This window comes from Corvus hawaiiensis, chromosome 15 (genome assembly GCF_020740725.1).
Source record: "Corvus hawaiiensis isolate bCorHaw1 chromosome 15, bCorHaw1.pri.cur, whole genome shotgun sequence".
Classification (NCBI taxonomy): domain Eukaryota; kingdom Metazoa; phylum Chordata; class Aves; order Passeriformes; family Corvidae; genus Corvus; species Corvus hawaiiensis.
In genome coordinates, this window is record NC_063227.1 from 3,787,912 (window position 1) to 3,803,635 (window position 15,724).

The following is a 15,724-nucleotide window of genomic DNA, read 5'->3' on the forward strand; positions in this document are numbered from 1 at the left end:
GTCACATGTCAAGATAACAGAAGTCAGAGTAGAGACTGATGCTGGCTGGTGCTTAATTTTGGTGGAAGGTTCTCTCTACAGGCACAGCCCAGGTACTGATACAAAGCATTTGGCTCAGGCAAATTACAAATTATCATAGTTCCTTCCTGTCCTCAAGACTGATAAAGGTCTTATTTGTGTTACAAAATGGAGCAGCATTTTTAGTGTGCCTTTTAGCAGGAATGTCTTTGGCCTTGTGGTATTCCGGTCCCTGGTGTGGCTGGACTGTGAGTGTATCCATTGATCCTGGGGAATCCCAGCTGTGATCAGGAAAAGGCTTTGAATTTTTTGGCAGTGCAAGGGAATTTGTTCTTTTCTTTGGTGTTTGCTTTCAGCAGGACAGAGTTCAAGGCTGGCCTCTCCATTCTGCTTCCAGGCTGGTCTCCTTGGGGATGTTTGTAAGGGTAGTTATTTTGGAATTGCTACTCTGCTGTTCTGGCTTGTTCAGAACAATCCCCCTGTAAGAAAATCAGCCTGGAATAAAAGGGGTTTTGCTCTGCAGTAATGGCTGTAAGCAGAGCAATGGGTTTGGGACAAAATCACAGTAATTTGAGTTTTCTATTGGCAGTTATTCTAGTATTTTCCCTGTAGAGACCAGGCTCTATTAGCCATAACAGTCTGAGACACCTGTGTTGTTTGCATCCAGACTCTTTGCAGGACCAAGGGCTTCCTGGGCTTGGGCAGAATCTTGCCTGCCTGTGGGGCTCTGGCTCGTGGGGCACCTCAGGCCAGTTTCCAACAGTTGTTGGAAGGCAACTGTCACCCAGAGGGCTCTCAGCTTCTGGGCTGGTTCGTGGGATTTGGGTTGAATAGGCAGAGATGATGTTCAGCTCTGAGCAGAGGCCAGACAGGAGCCTGGCACAGCTGTGCAGGTACAAAAGGACTCTGTTTCCAGGGCTGTTACCTTGGCATCCACCACTAACACAAAATCCATAGGTAAAGCTAATGCATGGGGAGAAAAAAGATGTGAGAGAATTTTCTTCTGAAGCAAATGCCAGCTCCTGTGTGGGTCCAGAAGCTGTTCTCTACTGCTTCAGCACTGTGTGCTCTTGGCTGGCTGCTGGCTTCCTTGGGAGCACAGCAACAGCCTTGTGTCAAAGAGGAAGTCAAAATTCTGCCCTCTACACCATGCCCTGATCTGTTAAGAAAAGATGGCTTCAGGTTTCCTTTGGTGCACTGGGTCAGGTGTTCCTGGTCTGTCTTCAGATTTATTAATTGGACTTACTCCTGATGTCTCTAGAATTGCTGTCCTGCAAACTGTAGCTGTCAGTGGTTTTCATTTTAATACTACAAAAGGATGGGTTCTTGCTGGTTTTACTTCTCTTCTTCCTTCTAATCATGCACCAAAGTCTCTCAGTGTCTCAGGAGGCCAGCTCAGTCTGGCTGATATCTAAGGGCAGGTTTTCAAATGAGCAGCTGGGCAAGATGAGCTGCAGTTGCTTCCCCTACTTACATGGTTGCCCTGGCTGGATGCCCAGACCACCACAGTACCTGGGCAGTATGAAAATCTTTTCATGAATTTCCACTTTCCTGTGATCTGAGTAAATAAGAAAGAAGAGCCTGATGTTGTGTTAGCTACTGTACCAGGCTGGAGAGGGCTCAGGTCCTGGGTTTCCAGCTCAGTGGCTGGTGTTAATTCCAAGCGAATGAGTGGAGCTGTGGAATTGCTGTGCCAACTCCCTCTTTCTTCATGCACTCAACTGAAGGGGCTCACTTGTGTGAGAGGGCTCTGCTGGAGTCACCACATCCGTCGCCTGCTGATGCTGCCAGTGCAGGGATCCGCTGGTCTCAGTCTGGAAGCGAGACTTGGCTGCAGCTGAGTACAGCAAATACTCTCCGGCTTTGTGACATACTCGATGCCTCTCACCCTCTGTCTACATGCGTCCGACATCTCAGTTCCCAAGTGAGCCCAGGAAAATGAGGATTTGGTATATCCCTTCCTCCCAAAGCTCAAATGCAGTCTTGATGCAGCTGTCAGACTTCAGCAGTGGCACTGGTGCTGTTAAAAAGCTCCTGACATCAGTAGAAGTGGCACTGATATGGCAGAGAGAAATGAAATGGGTGCAGAGGAAAACTGCATGGCTTCTGAGAAGGGACAAGATGCCATGAGCCAGACACTAATAGATCCTGCAAGGAGATGGCACAGCTGGTAGTGAGCACAGGGAGCTGGTGGGTCAGACCGCAGGTGGGTTGAGCAGGAAGGTGAGGAGCTCAGTGGCTCTGACCTCGCAGCTCCACATGCCAGCCAGACCTGGCAGCCCCAGGAGGTGCCCAGGCTGGGTGTGCTGATAGTGAGGCCATACTGCGCAGGGTTTGCTGCACTTCCCCAGGGTGAATGCTGGAGCCAAACAGGCCAAGGATGACTTGTGAACCAGAAGAAATGCTGAGCGAGGGAGAAGGTTATTCTCGGGCTACAGAGTATGTCTGACCCAGCAAAGAGCATTGCATTTGGGAAAGTTACAAGGCTCCTGTCACACAAGCAGGTCAGCACTGCTCTGCGGTGGGGGCTTTCCCTGTAGCAAGTCTTTTCCTATGTTCTGAACCCCCTTCTTGGGGGCAACCAGCGTGTTTTGGCAGGGATTGTACCTCACCAGCTGGTCCTGTTCTCTCTCCTTTGCTGCTTCTTCCAGCAACACAGCTGAGAGTCTCCTTCTGGGCAGCTGCAGAGCTAGTCCCAGACTAATAGGGAGCCTATCTCTAATAGGCCCATTATGCCAGATGTGTTCACTGCTTTTGGAAGAAAATAGAACTGATTAACACCTGAGCTGGTGCAGAAGGCTCCCGAGACAGTGTTAAGGAATATTAACGAGCGCACGCTGATTTGGAGAGCAGTTCTCACCACACTGTCAAATGCACATGTTGGTTGGGTTCTTGGGAGGCCGGATGGCCAGGGGGCTGGCCATTGTTACCAGTCCTCCTAGTCAGGCTGCCACTTCAAATCTGGGCCAGGCTATGTTAAAGAGAGACGTGTGCTTTAGTTCCTGTGAGTCATGAGCTGTTGGTATCAGTCATCGACTATGAGACAATACCCACATCCTAGGAGATGCTTGAGCTTGTTTCTTCAGCATGGTTGTCTCCTGTCAACCCCAACAGCTCCTGAGCACATCACAGTACGTTGCTGGCTGTAGCTGCAGATCAGTGATTGCTGCTAAAGGAAAGGCTGTGTTGCATTGTGGGTAGATATTGGGGTTGCCCAACACTCTGGAAGTGGAGTTTTGCTAAAACTCAGAAGAATTCCCTTTGTTCTGCACAAAATTTTGTGCTTCACTTTCTTTATCACAGACAATGTGCTAACAATAACAGGTTTGTTGTGCCCATACCTTGGATTCAGACTTTTCTCCTCATGAGTATGGGAAGCAGTGTCACCAAGCCGTAAAACAGCTCCTCCCTGCATTGTCCCCTTAGCCAGCATGCCTGAGAGCGCTTACTGTGACATCTGTTTTGGAGCTGGAGTCTTGAACGTCCCTGATGAAGCAAGCTAAGCTATCTGAAATGTTCCCTGAGGATCTTTGCTGGTGGTATGTCAACAGGAATACACTGAGAGGAATTCAACTGAAAGGGACAACACTCCAACGTGCTCCCTGCAGATGCCTGCAGAGCCAGTTGGGAAAGGCTGCTTGGGCTTGCTGGGGGAACAGAAATGGTTGGACCTGTCATCAGCTGCTCAGCTGGGATCTCACTGGCTACCCATGTGTTGGAGCCTCTGGAGAGCAGCACTGCTCCTGGTAGAGATCTTCATCCAGGGGACTCCCAGGGCTGTCTGTGGACAATAGCACCGGTCACCACGGTTCACGTGGGCAGTGAGAAAGTGATGAGTGTGGGCTAATTGCTGTAGCCTCCCCTTTCCAGTGTGAGCTGTGTCCCTTCCCAGCCAGGCTCTCTCTACAACATCTGCAGAAGGTCTGGTGCCTCTGCACAGCCCTTGCCTCAGTTCTGCATTCCCCTGAGTCCACAGCTGGCACTGTCCCTCCCTGCAGCAGGCACAGGAGCCTGGTTTGGCAGGAGCGGTGCCGTGCTGCCAGCACAGCTGGATAACGCTGCTCCCAGGCTACTGCACTGCTGTGCATCAGCTTTGAAATTCCTGTAAACTACAGACTGTCGATACAGCTTTTTCTGGCAAGTTAGGTGTGAAATGGTCAGCTGGCTTCTTAGTCTGGGAAAGGTAAATTCTTCAGTATCCCCCCAGGAAAAAAGGACACTTGTCCAGCAACCTCTTCTGCAGGAAAGAAGACCCTGCTTGTCCCAGCCCAGTGTTTCTTCACCTCTGCCATCACCTCTGCTGCAGCTTTGAGTGGAAGTGATGGAAACTTGGTGCCTTTGGGCATGATGTAGGGATGGTTTTGGGGTGGATGGTAATAACCCTTTTTGTTAACCCTTTTCTGTTTTTCCTCCAGTGCTCACCCGGCATCAGAGAGAGGCAAGAAATAAAGCTGCCAGTGGTGAAAGCAGCCCACCATCCTTAGACATTGACAAGTAAGTAGGTATGCCTGCTCCTCCAAGATTGTTTTCATGCTTCTGTTCTAGCTTGACTGTGGATGTCTTTATTCCTGTACAAATGCTGGCTGTTGGCTTTATAGCGGTGTTTCCCTAAGAAATTGCTTTTCCTCAGTGCCTCTTGTTGCAGCGCTGGCTATATTTAAACCAAAGCAAGAGGAATTTGCTGCTCTCAGATTGTTTATTTTTGCACTGATTTCCTTTCAGCCCAATCCATGACGGGTCAGGGGTGCATGGCTGCTGGGGGGGGAGCTGTAGCTAAAATGGTGCTAACTCAGCCGGTTTCTGATGGGAGGTTTGAGCTTGGTAACCCCAGGAAAAGAAGAGGCCAGGACATGGAGGCTGTCAACATGGCACCTGTAGTGATATTCTTAATTAAATTAGACTTTCAGAATAGCAGTGGCTTTGTTTAATCTCTCTCCATGCAGCCCCTCCTCCTGCCACCCACACAAAGCATCATAAGAGAGGATCTGACAGTAAAATCCCTGCTATGGAAGCAATTTTGCTGTTACAAACAGTGGATGGCAACATCACTAATGGAATTAGGCTAATTATAGAGAGGACAGCTTCTGTTTAGACACATTATCTGGGTAATCAGCACTGACTGGAAAGAAAATACGGGAAAAAGTGCTGCAGAGTTTTGCTCGATGGGGGCTCTCCATATGCATTTTAGAGCCTGGGGTGTTTCACTAAGAGAGTACCACTATCAAATTGAACACAATGTTGCTGGGGCTGGTCCCTGTGGGCTTTGTCTCTTCTTGGAGATAGTCCATTCCTGAATGCAGCTCCCCTCCTGAAGAGCTAGTGTCCTCTTCTGCAGGGTTCAGTCCCTGCTGAGAGCTGGTGTGGAAGCGAGTGTAGCTGTGTAAATCCATGCCTGACCTTCATCTCCTTTCACCCAGAATAATTTTCTTCCCAAGAACACTCAGTTGTCCTGCGTGAGCCTGAGCATCTTCCACCCAAATGAGAGGGTTTGAGAAACAGGCTAAGCCAACCCCCCAGCAGGAGCATGTGCTCTGCAATTCTTCTCCCTGCATGCCATGATGTAAAATGGAGACAGTGCAGAGAAAGACTTGATTTACTAGTCAGACAAGTTCATCCAGCCCTGGTAAAATGTCTCTCTGATTTAACACACTTGGTTTGCTTTTCAGGCAGAATTTAACTCCCCTTTGCAAAGCCCTTGCACTTCATTTCTGTAGATTTTGACAGGGTGCTTTATGTCTGGGGAGAAATCAGTGGTGTTTGAGATAGTTAGATGAGCAGATTTGATTACTGTCCCACTGCTGCAGCAGCAGGATACAGAGGAACAGGCAGGGAAAACTGATAATCACTCAGTCTTTGCGATTGGTGCCGGCCTGACCCCACTGAGCGAGACTGGATCTGGTGACACATCTTCTCCAAGGCATGGCCTGGAGGAGGAAAGTCACCGCTGGTGTCTGGGAGCCCAGTGCAGGGTGAATCCTAATGCAGTGCTCTGTCCTTTGCTGCCTGGCAGGTGTGAGAAGTGCTACCTCTGTAAGTCACTGGTGCCACTGCTGCAGTATCAGAGGCACGTGGACAGCTGCCTTCAGGCTGCTAGGCAAGCTCAGGGAACCAGGAGGCTGCGAAGAGCCAAGGTGAGGGGCGACCCTGCACACCATCCCCTTTGCTTTGCGCTGGGTGTGGGGCTGGGTTGGCAGCCAGAGCTGTTTCCCTGGTTGGCAGGGATGAGCTGACCTGGTGTAGGATTGCCTGTCCCTGTGGGCCACTGTGGACAGAGAACTCATTGCCCTCCTTCCCACGACACTCTCTGAGAGCACGGACCAGTCCCAGGTGTGAGCTAATCCAGCAGAGCTGCCAGCAACCTCTCCAGCGGGCAGGCAGCCAGGGCTGTGCCGCTGCCAGCCAGCACGCCTCAGTCCTGCAGCCTTCCTCAGCTGAATTTTGATGGAATGGAGGCCAGCATCAGGATGACAAACCTATCTGACTATCCACAAGCCCGTTCCCAAGGGGAAGGCTTTAGAGTCAGAGCAGGGGAAATTGCTCAGTGCTGGGAGCAAACAGCAGTGTCCCAGGAGAATTGTGGGGGAGCGAGCGCAGTGGAGGTGTGCTGGGTGTGGGGAATGTGCCTTGCTAGAGGAGGTGGGAGGCAGGAGCGTGGGTGGCAGCTGGCTCACAGTCACTCGCCAGGTGTTAGCCCCCATTGTGCTTTTTCCTGCTCGTGGTGGTCCCAGGGGAGCACAGAGAGGGCCCTTCCAGGCCTTCCTGCTGGTTCCTGCAGGCAAAACCCTAGTGCTGCAGCTTTGCCTGCACTCAGAAATGTGATTCACGGCATGAAGATGCAACATGATGTCTTAGTTTTGTATAATCCCTTAAATCCATCACAGACCTCAGCCCTTTGGGGATTCAGATGCAAATGATGAGATTTCTGGTTGATGATTTTGGCTGGGATACAGCCAAGCGCTGTGTGGTTCAGAGTACTGCAGGGCATGGCTGCTCCTGCATGTGACCGGCTCTGTGGGGGCTGTTTGACTCTGTCCCTGTGCCCCACAGCTGGCTGGTGTGTGGGTCCTGCAAGCAGGCACAGGCACAGGGTATGGGGGAGAGATGCTGAAGCCAGGGGACTCTTTGGGAAGGCTCAGAAAGGCTCTGTGTTACCTCTGTCCCTGCCTTGTGCTGAGATGGCAGCTCACTGGGGAAGCCTGGCCATGGGCTGGGCCATTGCAAAGCTTCCTAATGGCACTGTTGGGCTTGCAATTTCCTGCTATGGCCCATTTTGGGGTGATTTGCAGCTCCAGCCCCACAGTCAGGATGCCAGTACCTTCCAGAACAGTTCTGGGGGCAGGGAGCAGCCAGGAGAGGGGACTTTGCTGGGCCAGTGAGGCTCAAATCAGCCAGGTCAAGTGGTCTTCCCCTAACACATGTGACCAGCACAGCTGCATCTTCCCAGGGGCAGAGAGAGGGCACGAGGTGTGTTCCTAATCTGGCTGTGCCCTGGAGGAAGGCCCTTCCCTCCAGCACCAAGACACAATATCCTCAGACAGAGTGGGATGAGTCTGCCCTTGGATATGCAGTGCTGGGGGGTGTGTGCCAGCTGTGCCAGAGCCCCTGGTGCCCCTGTTTGTCACAGCCCTGTGCTTGCTGGCTGGGCTTGGGGATGGTGTCCCCGTACCCTGGCCTCCCTCTTTACCGGGTTCTGCTTGTTTAGCTGCTCTTTGCTGCCTCTGCTTGAGCACTAGGTGGGCTGGGCATGGAGCAGTGCCCTTCCCGTGCGTGGCTGGAGGCCCTGGATAAGCAGCATTCCCTCTTGTGCCCAGCCTGACCCTGAGGGCTCGGGGAACAAGTGTCCCTGAGGCCATCCTGGCTAAGGGGTTCCCTGGTGGCAGTGCTGTGATGGTGGTTCTCCTCTCCTTGGCAGGACACCGGAAGGCAGGAGAGAGGACTCCTCAGGATGCTGGAGCTCTCGGAGAGCAAGTCTGAAGGTGGAAAACTTTCTATGTCAGCCCAGCTGTGTCAGGGCTGCCCTTTCCCAGCTCTCCCCTTTTGTTCCTGGCTCGTCCTGGGCTGTTCTGGGAGAGCGAATTCCCCTTGGAAGGGTCTGTTCTTTCTGAGCAGAGCAGGAGGCTGTGGGCTTAGCTGGCTGTCAGCATTCCCCAGCTGGCTGCACACATCCCTGCCAGTACCCACTGGATGTGTGCCCACTGGACTCACACCAGAGCCCAGAGTCCTTGTAGGGATAGGGGTATACTCTGAACCATTGCACCAAAACACGTCCATCTTCCTGGGGGATGTGGGGGGCTTCTGCTGTCCCTGTCTGTGCACCAGCACTTCCCTCCATGGATCCAAGGACAGGAGGAGAAGAGCAGGGAGAGGTGCTCTTGGCAGCACCCGTGGCTCACACAGGAGGGCTGATGTGTGCTCTTGTTGCAGGTGCTGACGCGGGGACTCCCCTCACTGGATTAGGAGACCAACAGTCCTCTCCCCCACTCTCAGCCGCTGATGGGGAGCCGTCGGCAGACAGCCCCACCTCCCTTCAGCACCTTCCTTTCCATGTCTCCCCTGCAAAACCCGGCGTCTCCTTGGAAGCCATGGATGGTGTGGTGGACTCAGAGCCACGTGTGGCTCTCCGTGTGGGCAGCCAGCAACGGATCAAAGGCTGCCGCCGGAGAAGGCACAAGTTCTGAGGCTGGCCGTGCTGCAGGGACCCCCAGCAGCTCCCTGTGCCCCAGGGAGGGTCTTCTCGGCACTGTACCCCTGCTTCACCTGCAGCCTTTGTCTCCCACGCCCCTTTTATATGTTTTATACAACCTGTGCGGGGAGTGCTGGGTGGAGAAGCGACTATGTGTTTTATAGGTGCCTGTGCAGCTTTGCTCTCTGTTACAGAAATGGAAATATATTTATGTATGTTTTTATGAAACTGCAGCACCACGGCAGAGCTCTGCTGGCTTTCTCTAGGGAATGGGAGGGCGCTGGAGGGAGGAGAGGAGGAGCAGCAGACGGTGGGTCCCAAATCACACTTCCCCAGGCCTCTCCTGGAGCTGGGGTTGGTGGGGGGGCTCGGGGCTGCAGTGCCCTGTGCTCTGTGTAGCAGCAGAGCGCTGACATTTCCAGCCGGGAGTGGTGGAGGGCACCTTGGTGCCATCTGACAGCCGCAGTCAGCGGATGCAGCGACTGGAGGAGCCACGGCCGCGGTGTCCCCGTGTCCTTGGTGTTTTCTCCGTCCCCGGGTGGCTCGGCCGTACGCCTGCTCCCCGGGGCAGCGGGGCTTTGCTTGCCTCGCACCGGGCCTTGGAGGGACCTGCTCCTCGGGAGCATCCTCACGGGGAACAGGGGAGGGCGACCCATGCCAAATTAATGGCACGAGCTGGTGCGGAACTCATTAAACCCCGGGCTTTAAGCAGCGATGCCGCCCGGCCGGGAGCGGACAGCGGGGAGCGGGGAGAGGGCAGCGGGGAGCGGGCAGCGGGGAGCGGGCAGCGGGCAGGGGGGAGAGGGCAGCGGGGAGAGGGCAGCAGGCAGCGGGGAGAGGGCAGCGGGGAGCGGGCAGGGGGGAGAGGGCAGCGGGGAGAGGGCAGCGGGGAGCGGGCAGCGGGGAGAGGGCAGCGGGGAGAGGGCAGCAGGCAGCGGGGAGAGGGCAGCGGGGAGCGGGCAGGGGGGAGAGGGCAGCGGGGAGAGGGCAGCGGGGAGCGGGCAGCGGGGAGAGGGCAGCGGGCAGCGGGGAGCGGGCAGCGGGGAGAGGGCAGCGGGCAGGGGGGAGCGGGCAGCGGGGAGCGGGCAGGGGGGAGAGGGCAGCGGGGAGCGGGCAGCGGGGAGCGGGCAGCGGGGAGAGGGCAGCGGGCAGGGGGGAGCGGGCAGCGGGCAGCGGGCAGCGGGGAGCGGGCAGCGGGGAGAGGGCAGCGGGGAGAGGGGAGCGGGCAGCGGGGAGCGGGCAGCGGGGAGCGGGCAGCGGGGAGAGGGGAGCGGGCAGCGGGGAGCGGGCAGCGGGGAGCGGTCCCGCCCGCGGGTGGGGCCCGGAGTGGCACCGCCCATTGGCCGCGGCGGGGCCGGCTCGCGGCGGGGCGACCAATGGCGGGGCGGGGCGCGGCTGTTGCCGGGGGGACGGCGGCGGCAACGGCCCCGCCCGCGCCGGCGCCGGCCCGGCCGCCACCGGCCCCGCACACCGGCCCCAGGCACTAACGGCCCCGCACACCGGCCCCGCACACCGGCCCCAGCCACCACCGGCCCCAGCCACCACCGGCCCCGCACACCGGCCCCAGCCACCACCGGCCCCGCACACCGGCCCCAGCCCCGCCGCCATGGGCAGCCGCAGCACCCGGCCCAAGTCCCCATCTGGCCAGTTCGGCGGGGCGGACAGAAGAGACCAGAGGCGAAATCTGGGAGCAGAGGAACGGGGCGGCCGGTACGTGGACCGGTGAGCGGCTCCTGCCCTGCGGAGACCGCTGTGGGGCCGAGGATGGGGCCGTGCAGGCTCCCCAGATCCCCCAGGCTGTTGCAGGGGAGAGACATCAGCCTCTGGCCTCTTGCAGGTGGTGGGGACCCTCTCCTTCCAACCCCCCTGTGCTCGGCCCTATGACCGTGGTGGGGCAGAGCTGCCTCCTCCACAACCGCAGAGGCAGTGTGACAATACTGCACAGGAGCGACAGTATGGACTCCTCATGGAGCATGGAAATAGACAACAGGTGGGGGAAGCAGAGCTGGGTACAGGCCCCCCAGCCCCACTGTGTGCCTGGGCAAGGGCAGGCATTTGTCCTGTCCTGCAGGCTGGAGCGCAGTGGGTGACACGCCACCTCCCTTCATGCAGGTTCCCATCGAGACATCACAGCCACCACCATAGTAGTTCCCACACCACACCGGTAAGGCCCATCCCTGCTCCAGTCATTCCCTGCCCTTTGCCTCTGCACCTCTGCCCTAATGCACCATCCCCAGATACAACGAGCCCTGCGATCGCTCTGCATCCCACTGGAGAGGCTGCATATTATGAAGGGCCACATGATGCAGGACATGTGCAAGGGGCTGAGCCGCCAGACACATGCACAGGCCAAAGTGCGGATGCTGCCCACCTACGTCTGCTCCACTCCCAACGGCACTGGTAAGGCAGCCCAGCCTGAGGATGAACTGTTCTGCTGCTGACAGACCTGCACACCTCTCTGGAGTAGGCCCTAGAGGTGCTGGGGAGGGGTAAACCACTCTTGGATCAGTTATGGGGTCCATAAGCTTCTCCTCTGCCAGTCCCCAGCGCAGGGACAGTAGCCAGAAGCTTGTTCCCTTGGCCTTTCTGAGAGTCTCAGGCTCTCAGGAGCCTCCCCCATGGGTGAGTGAGTGTCCCTGGGACAGGGCAAGGAGCAGATTTTAGGACATCTGCCACAGGGAAGGTCTCTGCCTGACACTGCCTCTGTTCCCCCATAGAGAAGGGCAACTTTCTGGTGGTGGAGCTGTGCCAGAACCAGGTTCGGACCCTGTTGGTGACCCTCTACGGAGATGGAAACATGAGCCCCCAAATGATGTACAAGATCTTTGACATGCCAGAGAGCATCATGCAGGGCGAGGGGGAAGCGGTATGAAGAGGCCATGGCAAAGGGTGGCTGGTGCTGGGCTGCCCAGCACCGCGGAAGCTCAGCACGGCTCTGGGCTGGTGCTGGAGCTCTGGGCTGCCTTCCACAGCCTGGGTACTGAGTAAGGCAAGCAGCCCTTACCCCCAGTCATGACTTTGCAGCTCTTTGACTTCATTGCACAATGCGTGTCCCAGTTCCTGGCTGAGACCACCACCTCTGACACCAGCAGCTCTGAGGAACGCCTCCCCTTGGGCTTTGTCTTCCCCTTCACCTGCCGGCAGACGCAGCTGGACAAGGTGAGGGGGAGAGCCCTGTCCCAAGCTGTCACCACAGCACAGCAGCAATGGGGAGAGGAATCCTGGTGCCAGAGGTCAACGACTGTGCTGCATGCTCTCCACAGGCAGAACTCCTCTCCTGGTCCAAGGGCTTCAGCTGCAGTGGTGTGGTGGGGAAGGATGTTGTGCAGATGCTGCAGTCAGCCATCAATAAGCAGGAGGTGGGGGGCAATGGGGAGGGTGGCCGGTGGCTGTCCTCATGGAGGGGCTGGAAATCCTCTCAATTTGCTCCTGGCCAGCTCTCCCACGTGGAGGTTGTTGCCCTGATGAATGACACTGTGGGCACCATGATGACCTGCTGCACGGAGGGGAGACCGTGTGAGATCGCCATGGTCGCAGGTGAGACTTGGGCACCCCGTGTGCCACGGCGGTGGGCGCTGGGGGGGCTGCGCCAGTGCTCAGCCCCATCACTCCCACAGACAAGGGCTCCAACTGTTGCTTCATGGCCGAGGCATACCTGGTGGAAACGGCAGAAGAGACCAGCGGGCGGATGTGTGTCAACACTGAGTGGGGCTGCTTTGGGGACGATGGCAGCCTGAATGACATCTTCACACCCTATGATGAATCCGTGGATGAGGAATCTTCCAACCCTGGGGAGAAGAGGTGCTCTTTCTCCCCCAGAAAGGACAGGGCCTTCGGGGCTCCCCATCTATCCCTGAGCATGTCAGGCCCCACCAACAGGAGCACACATTCCCCCGCAATGCTCCTGGGTGCTCTTAAAGGGCCAAGGGGTGCTGCTAGGGAGGCATGACTGACTCCCATGAGGGCTGCACACAGGTTTGAGAAGCTGGTGGGCACCCTGTACCTGGGGGAGATTGTCCGGCACGCGCTGATTGCTCTGACTGCTGAGAAAGCTCTCTTCACTGGGACCGATATTGCTGTCCTGAAGGAGAAGGGAGTGTTCACGATCCAGCATGTTCTGGATATCATCAAGTGAGTGTCTGGGGACCAGGAGCTGCTGTGGGTGGGAGGATGGGGGGTGATGGATGGGGTGTTCCTGACTGCAAGCTGGCAGACCTGGAAGTGGTGCAAGGCTGTGATCTGCCTTGCAGCAACGAGGATGGCACGACTGACGTGAAGAGGGTTCTGGAGGTTCTGGGGCTGCAGCCAAGCGAGCGGGATTGCGGCCGGGTGCAGCAGATCTGCCGGGCAGTGGTGGGGCGCGCTGCCACACTCCACGCCGTCGGGCTGGCTGCCATCCTCAGCTACATGTGCCAGACCCGAGACATGGAGACACTGATGGTCAACGTGGGGGTGGATGGAGAACTGTACAAAGGCTACAGCAGGTGATGAGGAGCACAGGGCTCCCAGTGGGGTGCTACCCCAGTGAGATGCCTCACACCCAGCCCATGTTACCTTCATCCTCTGGCAGGTTTGAGGAGATCCTGCAGAGTGTGTCAAGGCTACTGTCCCCTGAGTGCTTGGCCACCCTCCTGCCCTCGAGAGATGGCTCTGGGCGGGGAGCAGCCATGGTTACAGCAGTGGCTTTGCGCCTGGCAGCCCAGCGCCGTGCGGTGAACGAGGTGCTGGGCCCGCTAAGGCTCACCCACGCTGACCTGGAGAAAGTACAGGCACTGATGAGGCAGGAGATGGAGCGGGGCCTGGGTAAGCACACCAATGCCACTGCCTCTGTCCGCATGCTGCCCACCTACGTTTCTCACACACCCGATGGCACCGGTAAGGGACAGGGACACTGGGAGTGGGGTGCTGAGGAGGCTGTGGCCCTGCTAATGCACTGTGCTGGCTCCCCACAGAGCGAGGCGACTTCCTGGCGCTGGACCTAGGGGGGACCAATTTCCGTGTGCTGGTGGTGCACGTGACAGAGGAGGGCATCAGCATGGCCAGCGAGATCTACGTCATCCCAGCTGCCATCATGCGGGGCACTGGCGAGGGGGTGAGGCTGAGGACTTGTGACCTGTGGCTGGGGCGATGGGGTGGGCATTGCCTCCCTACTTGCTCTCCATGGGGCCACGGTGGGGCTAGGAGAAGCCATGCTGACCACGGCCACTATCTACAGCTCTTTGACCACATCATTGACTGCATCGTGGACTTCCAGACAAAGCAGAACTTGATGACACAGGCGCTGCCTCTTGGCTTCACCTTCTCCTTCCCCTGCCAGCAAGTGGGCCTGGATAAGGTGAGGGAGTGGCTCCAGCACCAGGGCGGTGGGAAGGACCCCAGGATGTGGTGTGAGGCAGCTGCCTGGCCCCTGCTCCTGCCACTCTTGCAGGCATTGCTGCTGACCTGGACCAAAGGCTTCACCGCCTCAGGCTGCGTGGGACAGGACGTTGTCCAGCTGCTGCGGGATGCTGCCCAGCGCAAACAGGTAGGAAATGTCTGGTGGCCTGTCCCTGTCTCCAGGATACACCCTGCACCCAGGCAGTGTCAGCCCCAGGAGCTGTCTGGGTGCCACCCGAACACACGTGTCCCCATCTCCTGTTTGGCAGCATTCAGGGCTGCAAGTGGTGGCTCTGCTCAACGACACGGTGGGAACCATGATGTCCTGTGGTTATGATGACCCCAAATGTGAAATTGGCCTCATTGTGGGTGAGGAGCACCTTTGCATCCAGGAGGTTCCCCAACCCCTCACCACCCCTCTACCCCATGTGGCATGGCCACATGCCTCTGCCAGAATAGCGATGGGGGTGACACCAGCATGGGGCCTGCAGGGACAGGGACCAATGCCTGTTACATGGAGGAAATGAGGAACGTGGGCACCGTGGAGGGGGACCAGGGCCGCATGTGCATCAACATGGAGTGGGGGGCCTTTGGGGACAACGGCTGCCTAGACCACATCTTCACGCACTTCGACAGGGTGGTGGATGAAACCACCATCAACCCGGGCAAGCAGAGGTGGGTGAGGGCCCTGGGGCAGAGGGGCTGGGAGCGGGTGTCTGCACCCAGCTGAGGCTGTGCCTTGGGTAGGTTCGAGAAGCTCATCAGCGGCATGTACCTGGGCGAGATCGTGCGTCAGATCCTGTTGGTAATGACAGAGAAACAGCTCTTGTTCCAAGGTAGACCCACCTCCAAACTCCAAACCAGGAACATCTTCCAGACCAAGTTCCTCTCTACCATCGAGCTGTGAGTGTTGGGCTCCGGTGGGTTCCCTGAACCGAGGGTGGGGGTATCAGAACACCAAGAGAGGGGCCAGGCTACACTGATGTGGCACGGGCAGGGTGATGCCACCTCCAGCTTAAGGGATGGGGACAGCGATGGGGATGGGGACTCTGCTGCTAACAGTGGCACTGGTCCGGAGCAGCAATGGGCTGGCCCTGCGGCAGATACGGACGATCCTGAATGAACTGGAGCTCGATGCCAGCTTTGAGGACAGCGTGCTGCTGCGGGAAGTGTGCCAGGCCGTGTCCCTGCGGGCGGCCCAGCTCTGCGCTGCTGGCTTGGCTGCTGTGGTGGAGAAGATGCGAGAGAACCGGGGCCTGGACCGGCTGTCTGTCTCTGTTGGGGTGGATGGCACCTTGTACAAGCTGCACCCATGGTGAGTGGGGCCAGGGGCGGCAGCACCTATGGGGCATCCTTGCCCTATGAAGGAGTCTGCGGTGGGAGGCATGGTGTGCATGGGGTGGGGGCATCAGTCCTCACCCTCTCCTCCTGTCCTGGTTAGCTTCTCCCACAACCTCCAGAAGACACTGAAGGATCTGGCACCCAACTGCGATGTGTCCTTCCATCTCTCAGAGGACGGCTCGGGGAAAGGGGCCGCGCTCGTGGCAGCCGTGGCCTGTCGCACTGCCAGCGGAGGGCAATAGTCACCACTCTAATAAAGCTCTTTGCGCCACACCTCCAACTTCCTGGGGGGCTCCTGAGGGGCGT

General features: G+C 57.4%; 2 protein-coding genes across 13 annotated transcripts in view; both read left to right on the top strand.

Annotated features, from left to right (window-relative positions):
• UIMC1 (ubiquitin interaction motif containing 1) overlaps positions 1-8,934 on the top strand; it is a 40,057-nt gene extending 31,123 nt beyond the window's left edge. For 5 of the 9 annotated variants that reach the window (XM_048319624.1, XM_048319621.1, XM_048319626.1 and 2 more), the window contains 4 exons: positions 4,434-4,512; positions 6,029-6,149; positions 7,931-7,994; positions 8,443-8,934. In XM_048319624.1, the coding sequence (XP_048175581.1) occupies positions 4,434-4,512; positions 6,029-6,149; positions 7,931-7,994; positions 8,443-8,696 (518 nt within the window). In that variant the 3' untranslated portion in view covers positions 8,697-8,934. Of the gene's footprint in view, positions 1-4,433; positions 4,521-6,028; positions 6,150-7,930; positions 7,995-8,442 lie in introns of those variants that run through there. The other 4 variants (XM_048319628.1, XM_048319627.1, XM_048319629.1 and 1 more) reach the window with 4 other exon arrangements.
• Positions 8,935-10,213: 1,279 nt separating this feature from the next.
• Positions 10,214-15,693, top strand: HK3 (hexokinase 3). Of its 4 annotated transcripts, XM_048320089.1 has the most exons (20): positions 10,214-10,411; positions 10,539-10,691; positions 10,814-10,865; positions 10,939-11,101; positions 11,419-11,567; positions 11,726-11,860; positions 11,965-12,060; positions 12,139-12,238; positions 12,319-12,502; positions 12,677-12,832; positions 12,952-13,185; positions 13,272-13,576; positions 13,654-13,793; positions 13,917-14,036; positions 14,130-14,225; positions 14,347-14,446; positions 14,569-14,752; positions 14,825-14,980; positions 15,159-15,392; positions 15,519-15,693. In XM_048320089.1, the coding sequence occupies exons 1-20, from the start codon at positions 10,308-10,310 to the stop codon at positions 15,658-15,660; spliced, it is 3,003 nt and encodes a 1,000-aa protein (XP_048176046.1). In that variant the 5' UTR covers positions 10,214-10,307; the 3' UTR covers positions 15,661-15,693. The 4 variants fall into 4 exon arrangements, with proteins under 4 accessions (XP_048176046.1, XP_048176044.1, XP_048176045.1 ...); XM_048320087.1 differs by having other exon boundaries at positions 11,965-12,238; XM_048320088.1 differs by having other exon boundaries at positions 11,965-12,238; positions 13,272-13,504.
• Positions 15,694-15,724: the final 31 nt, after the last annotated feature.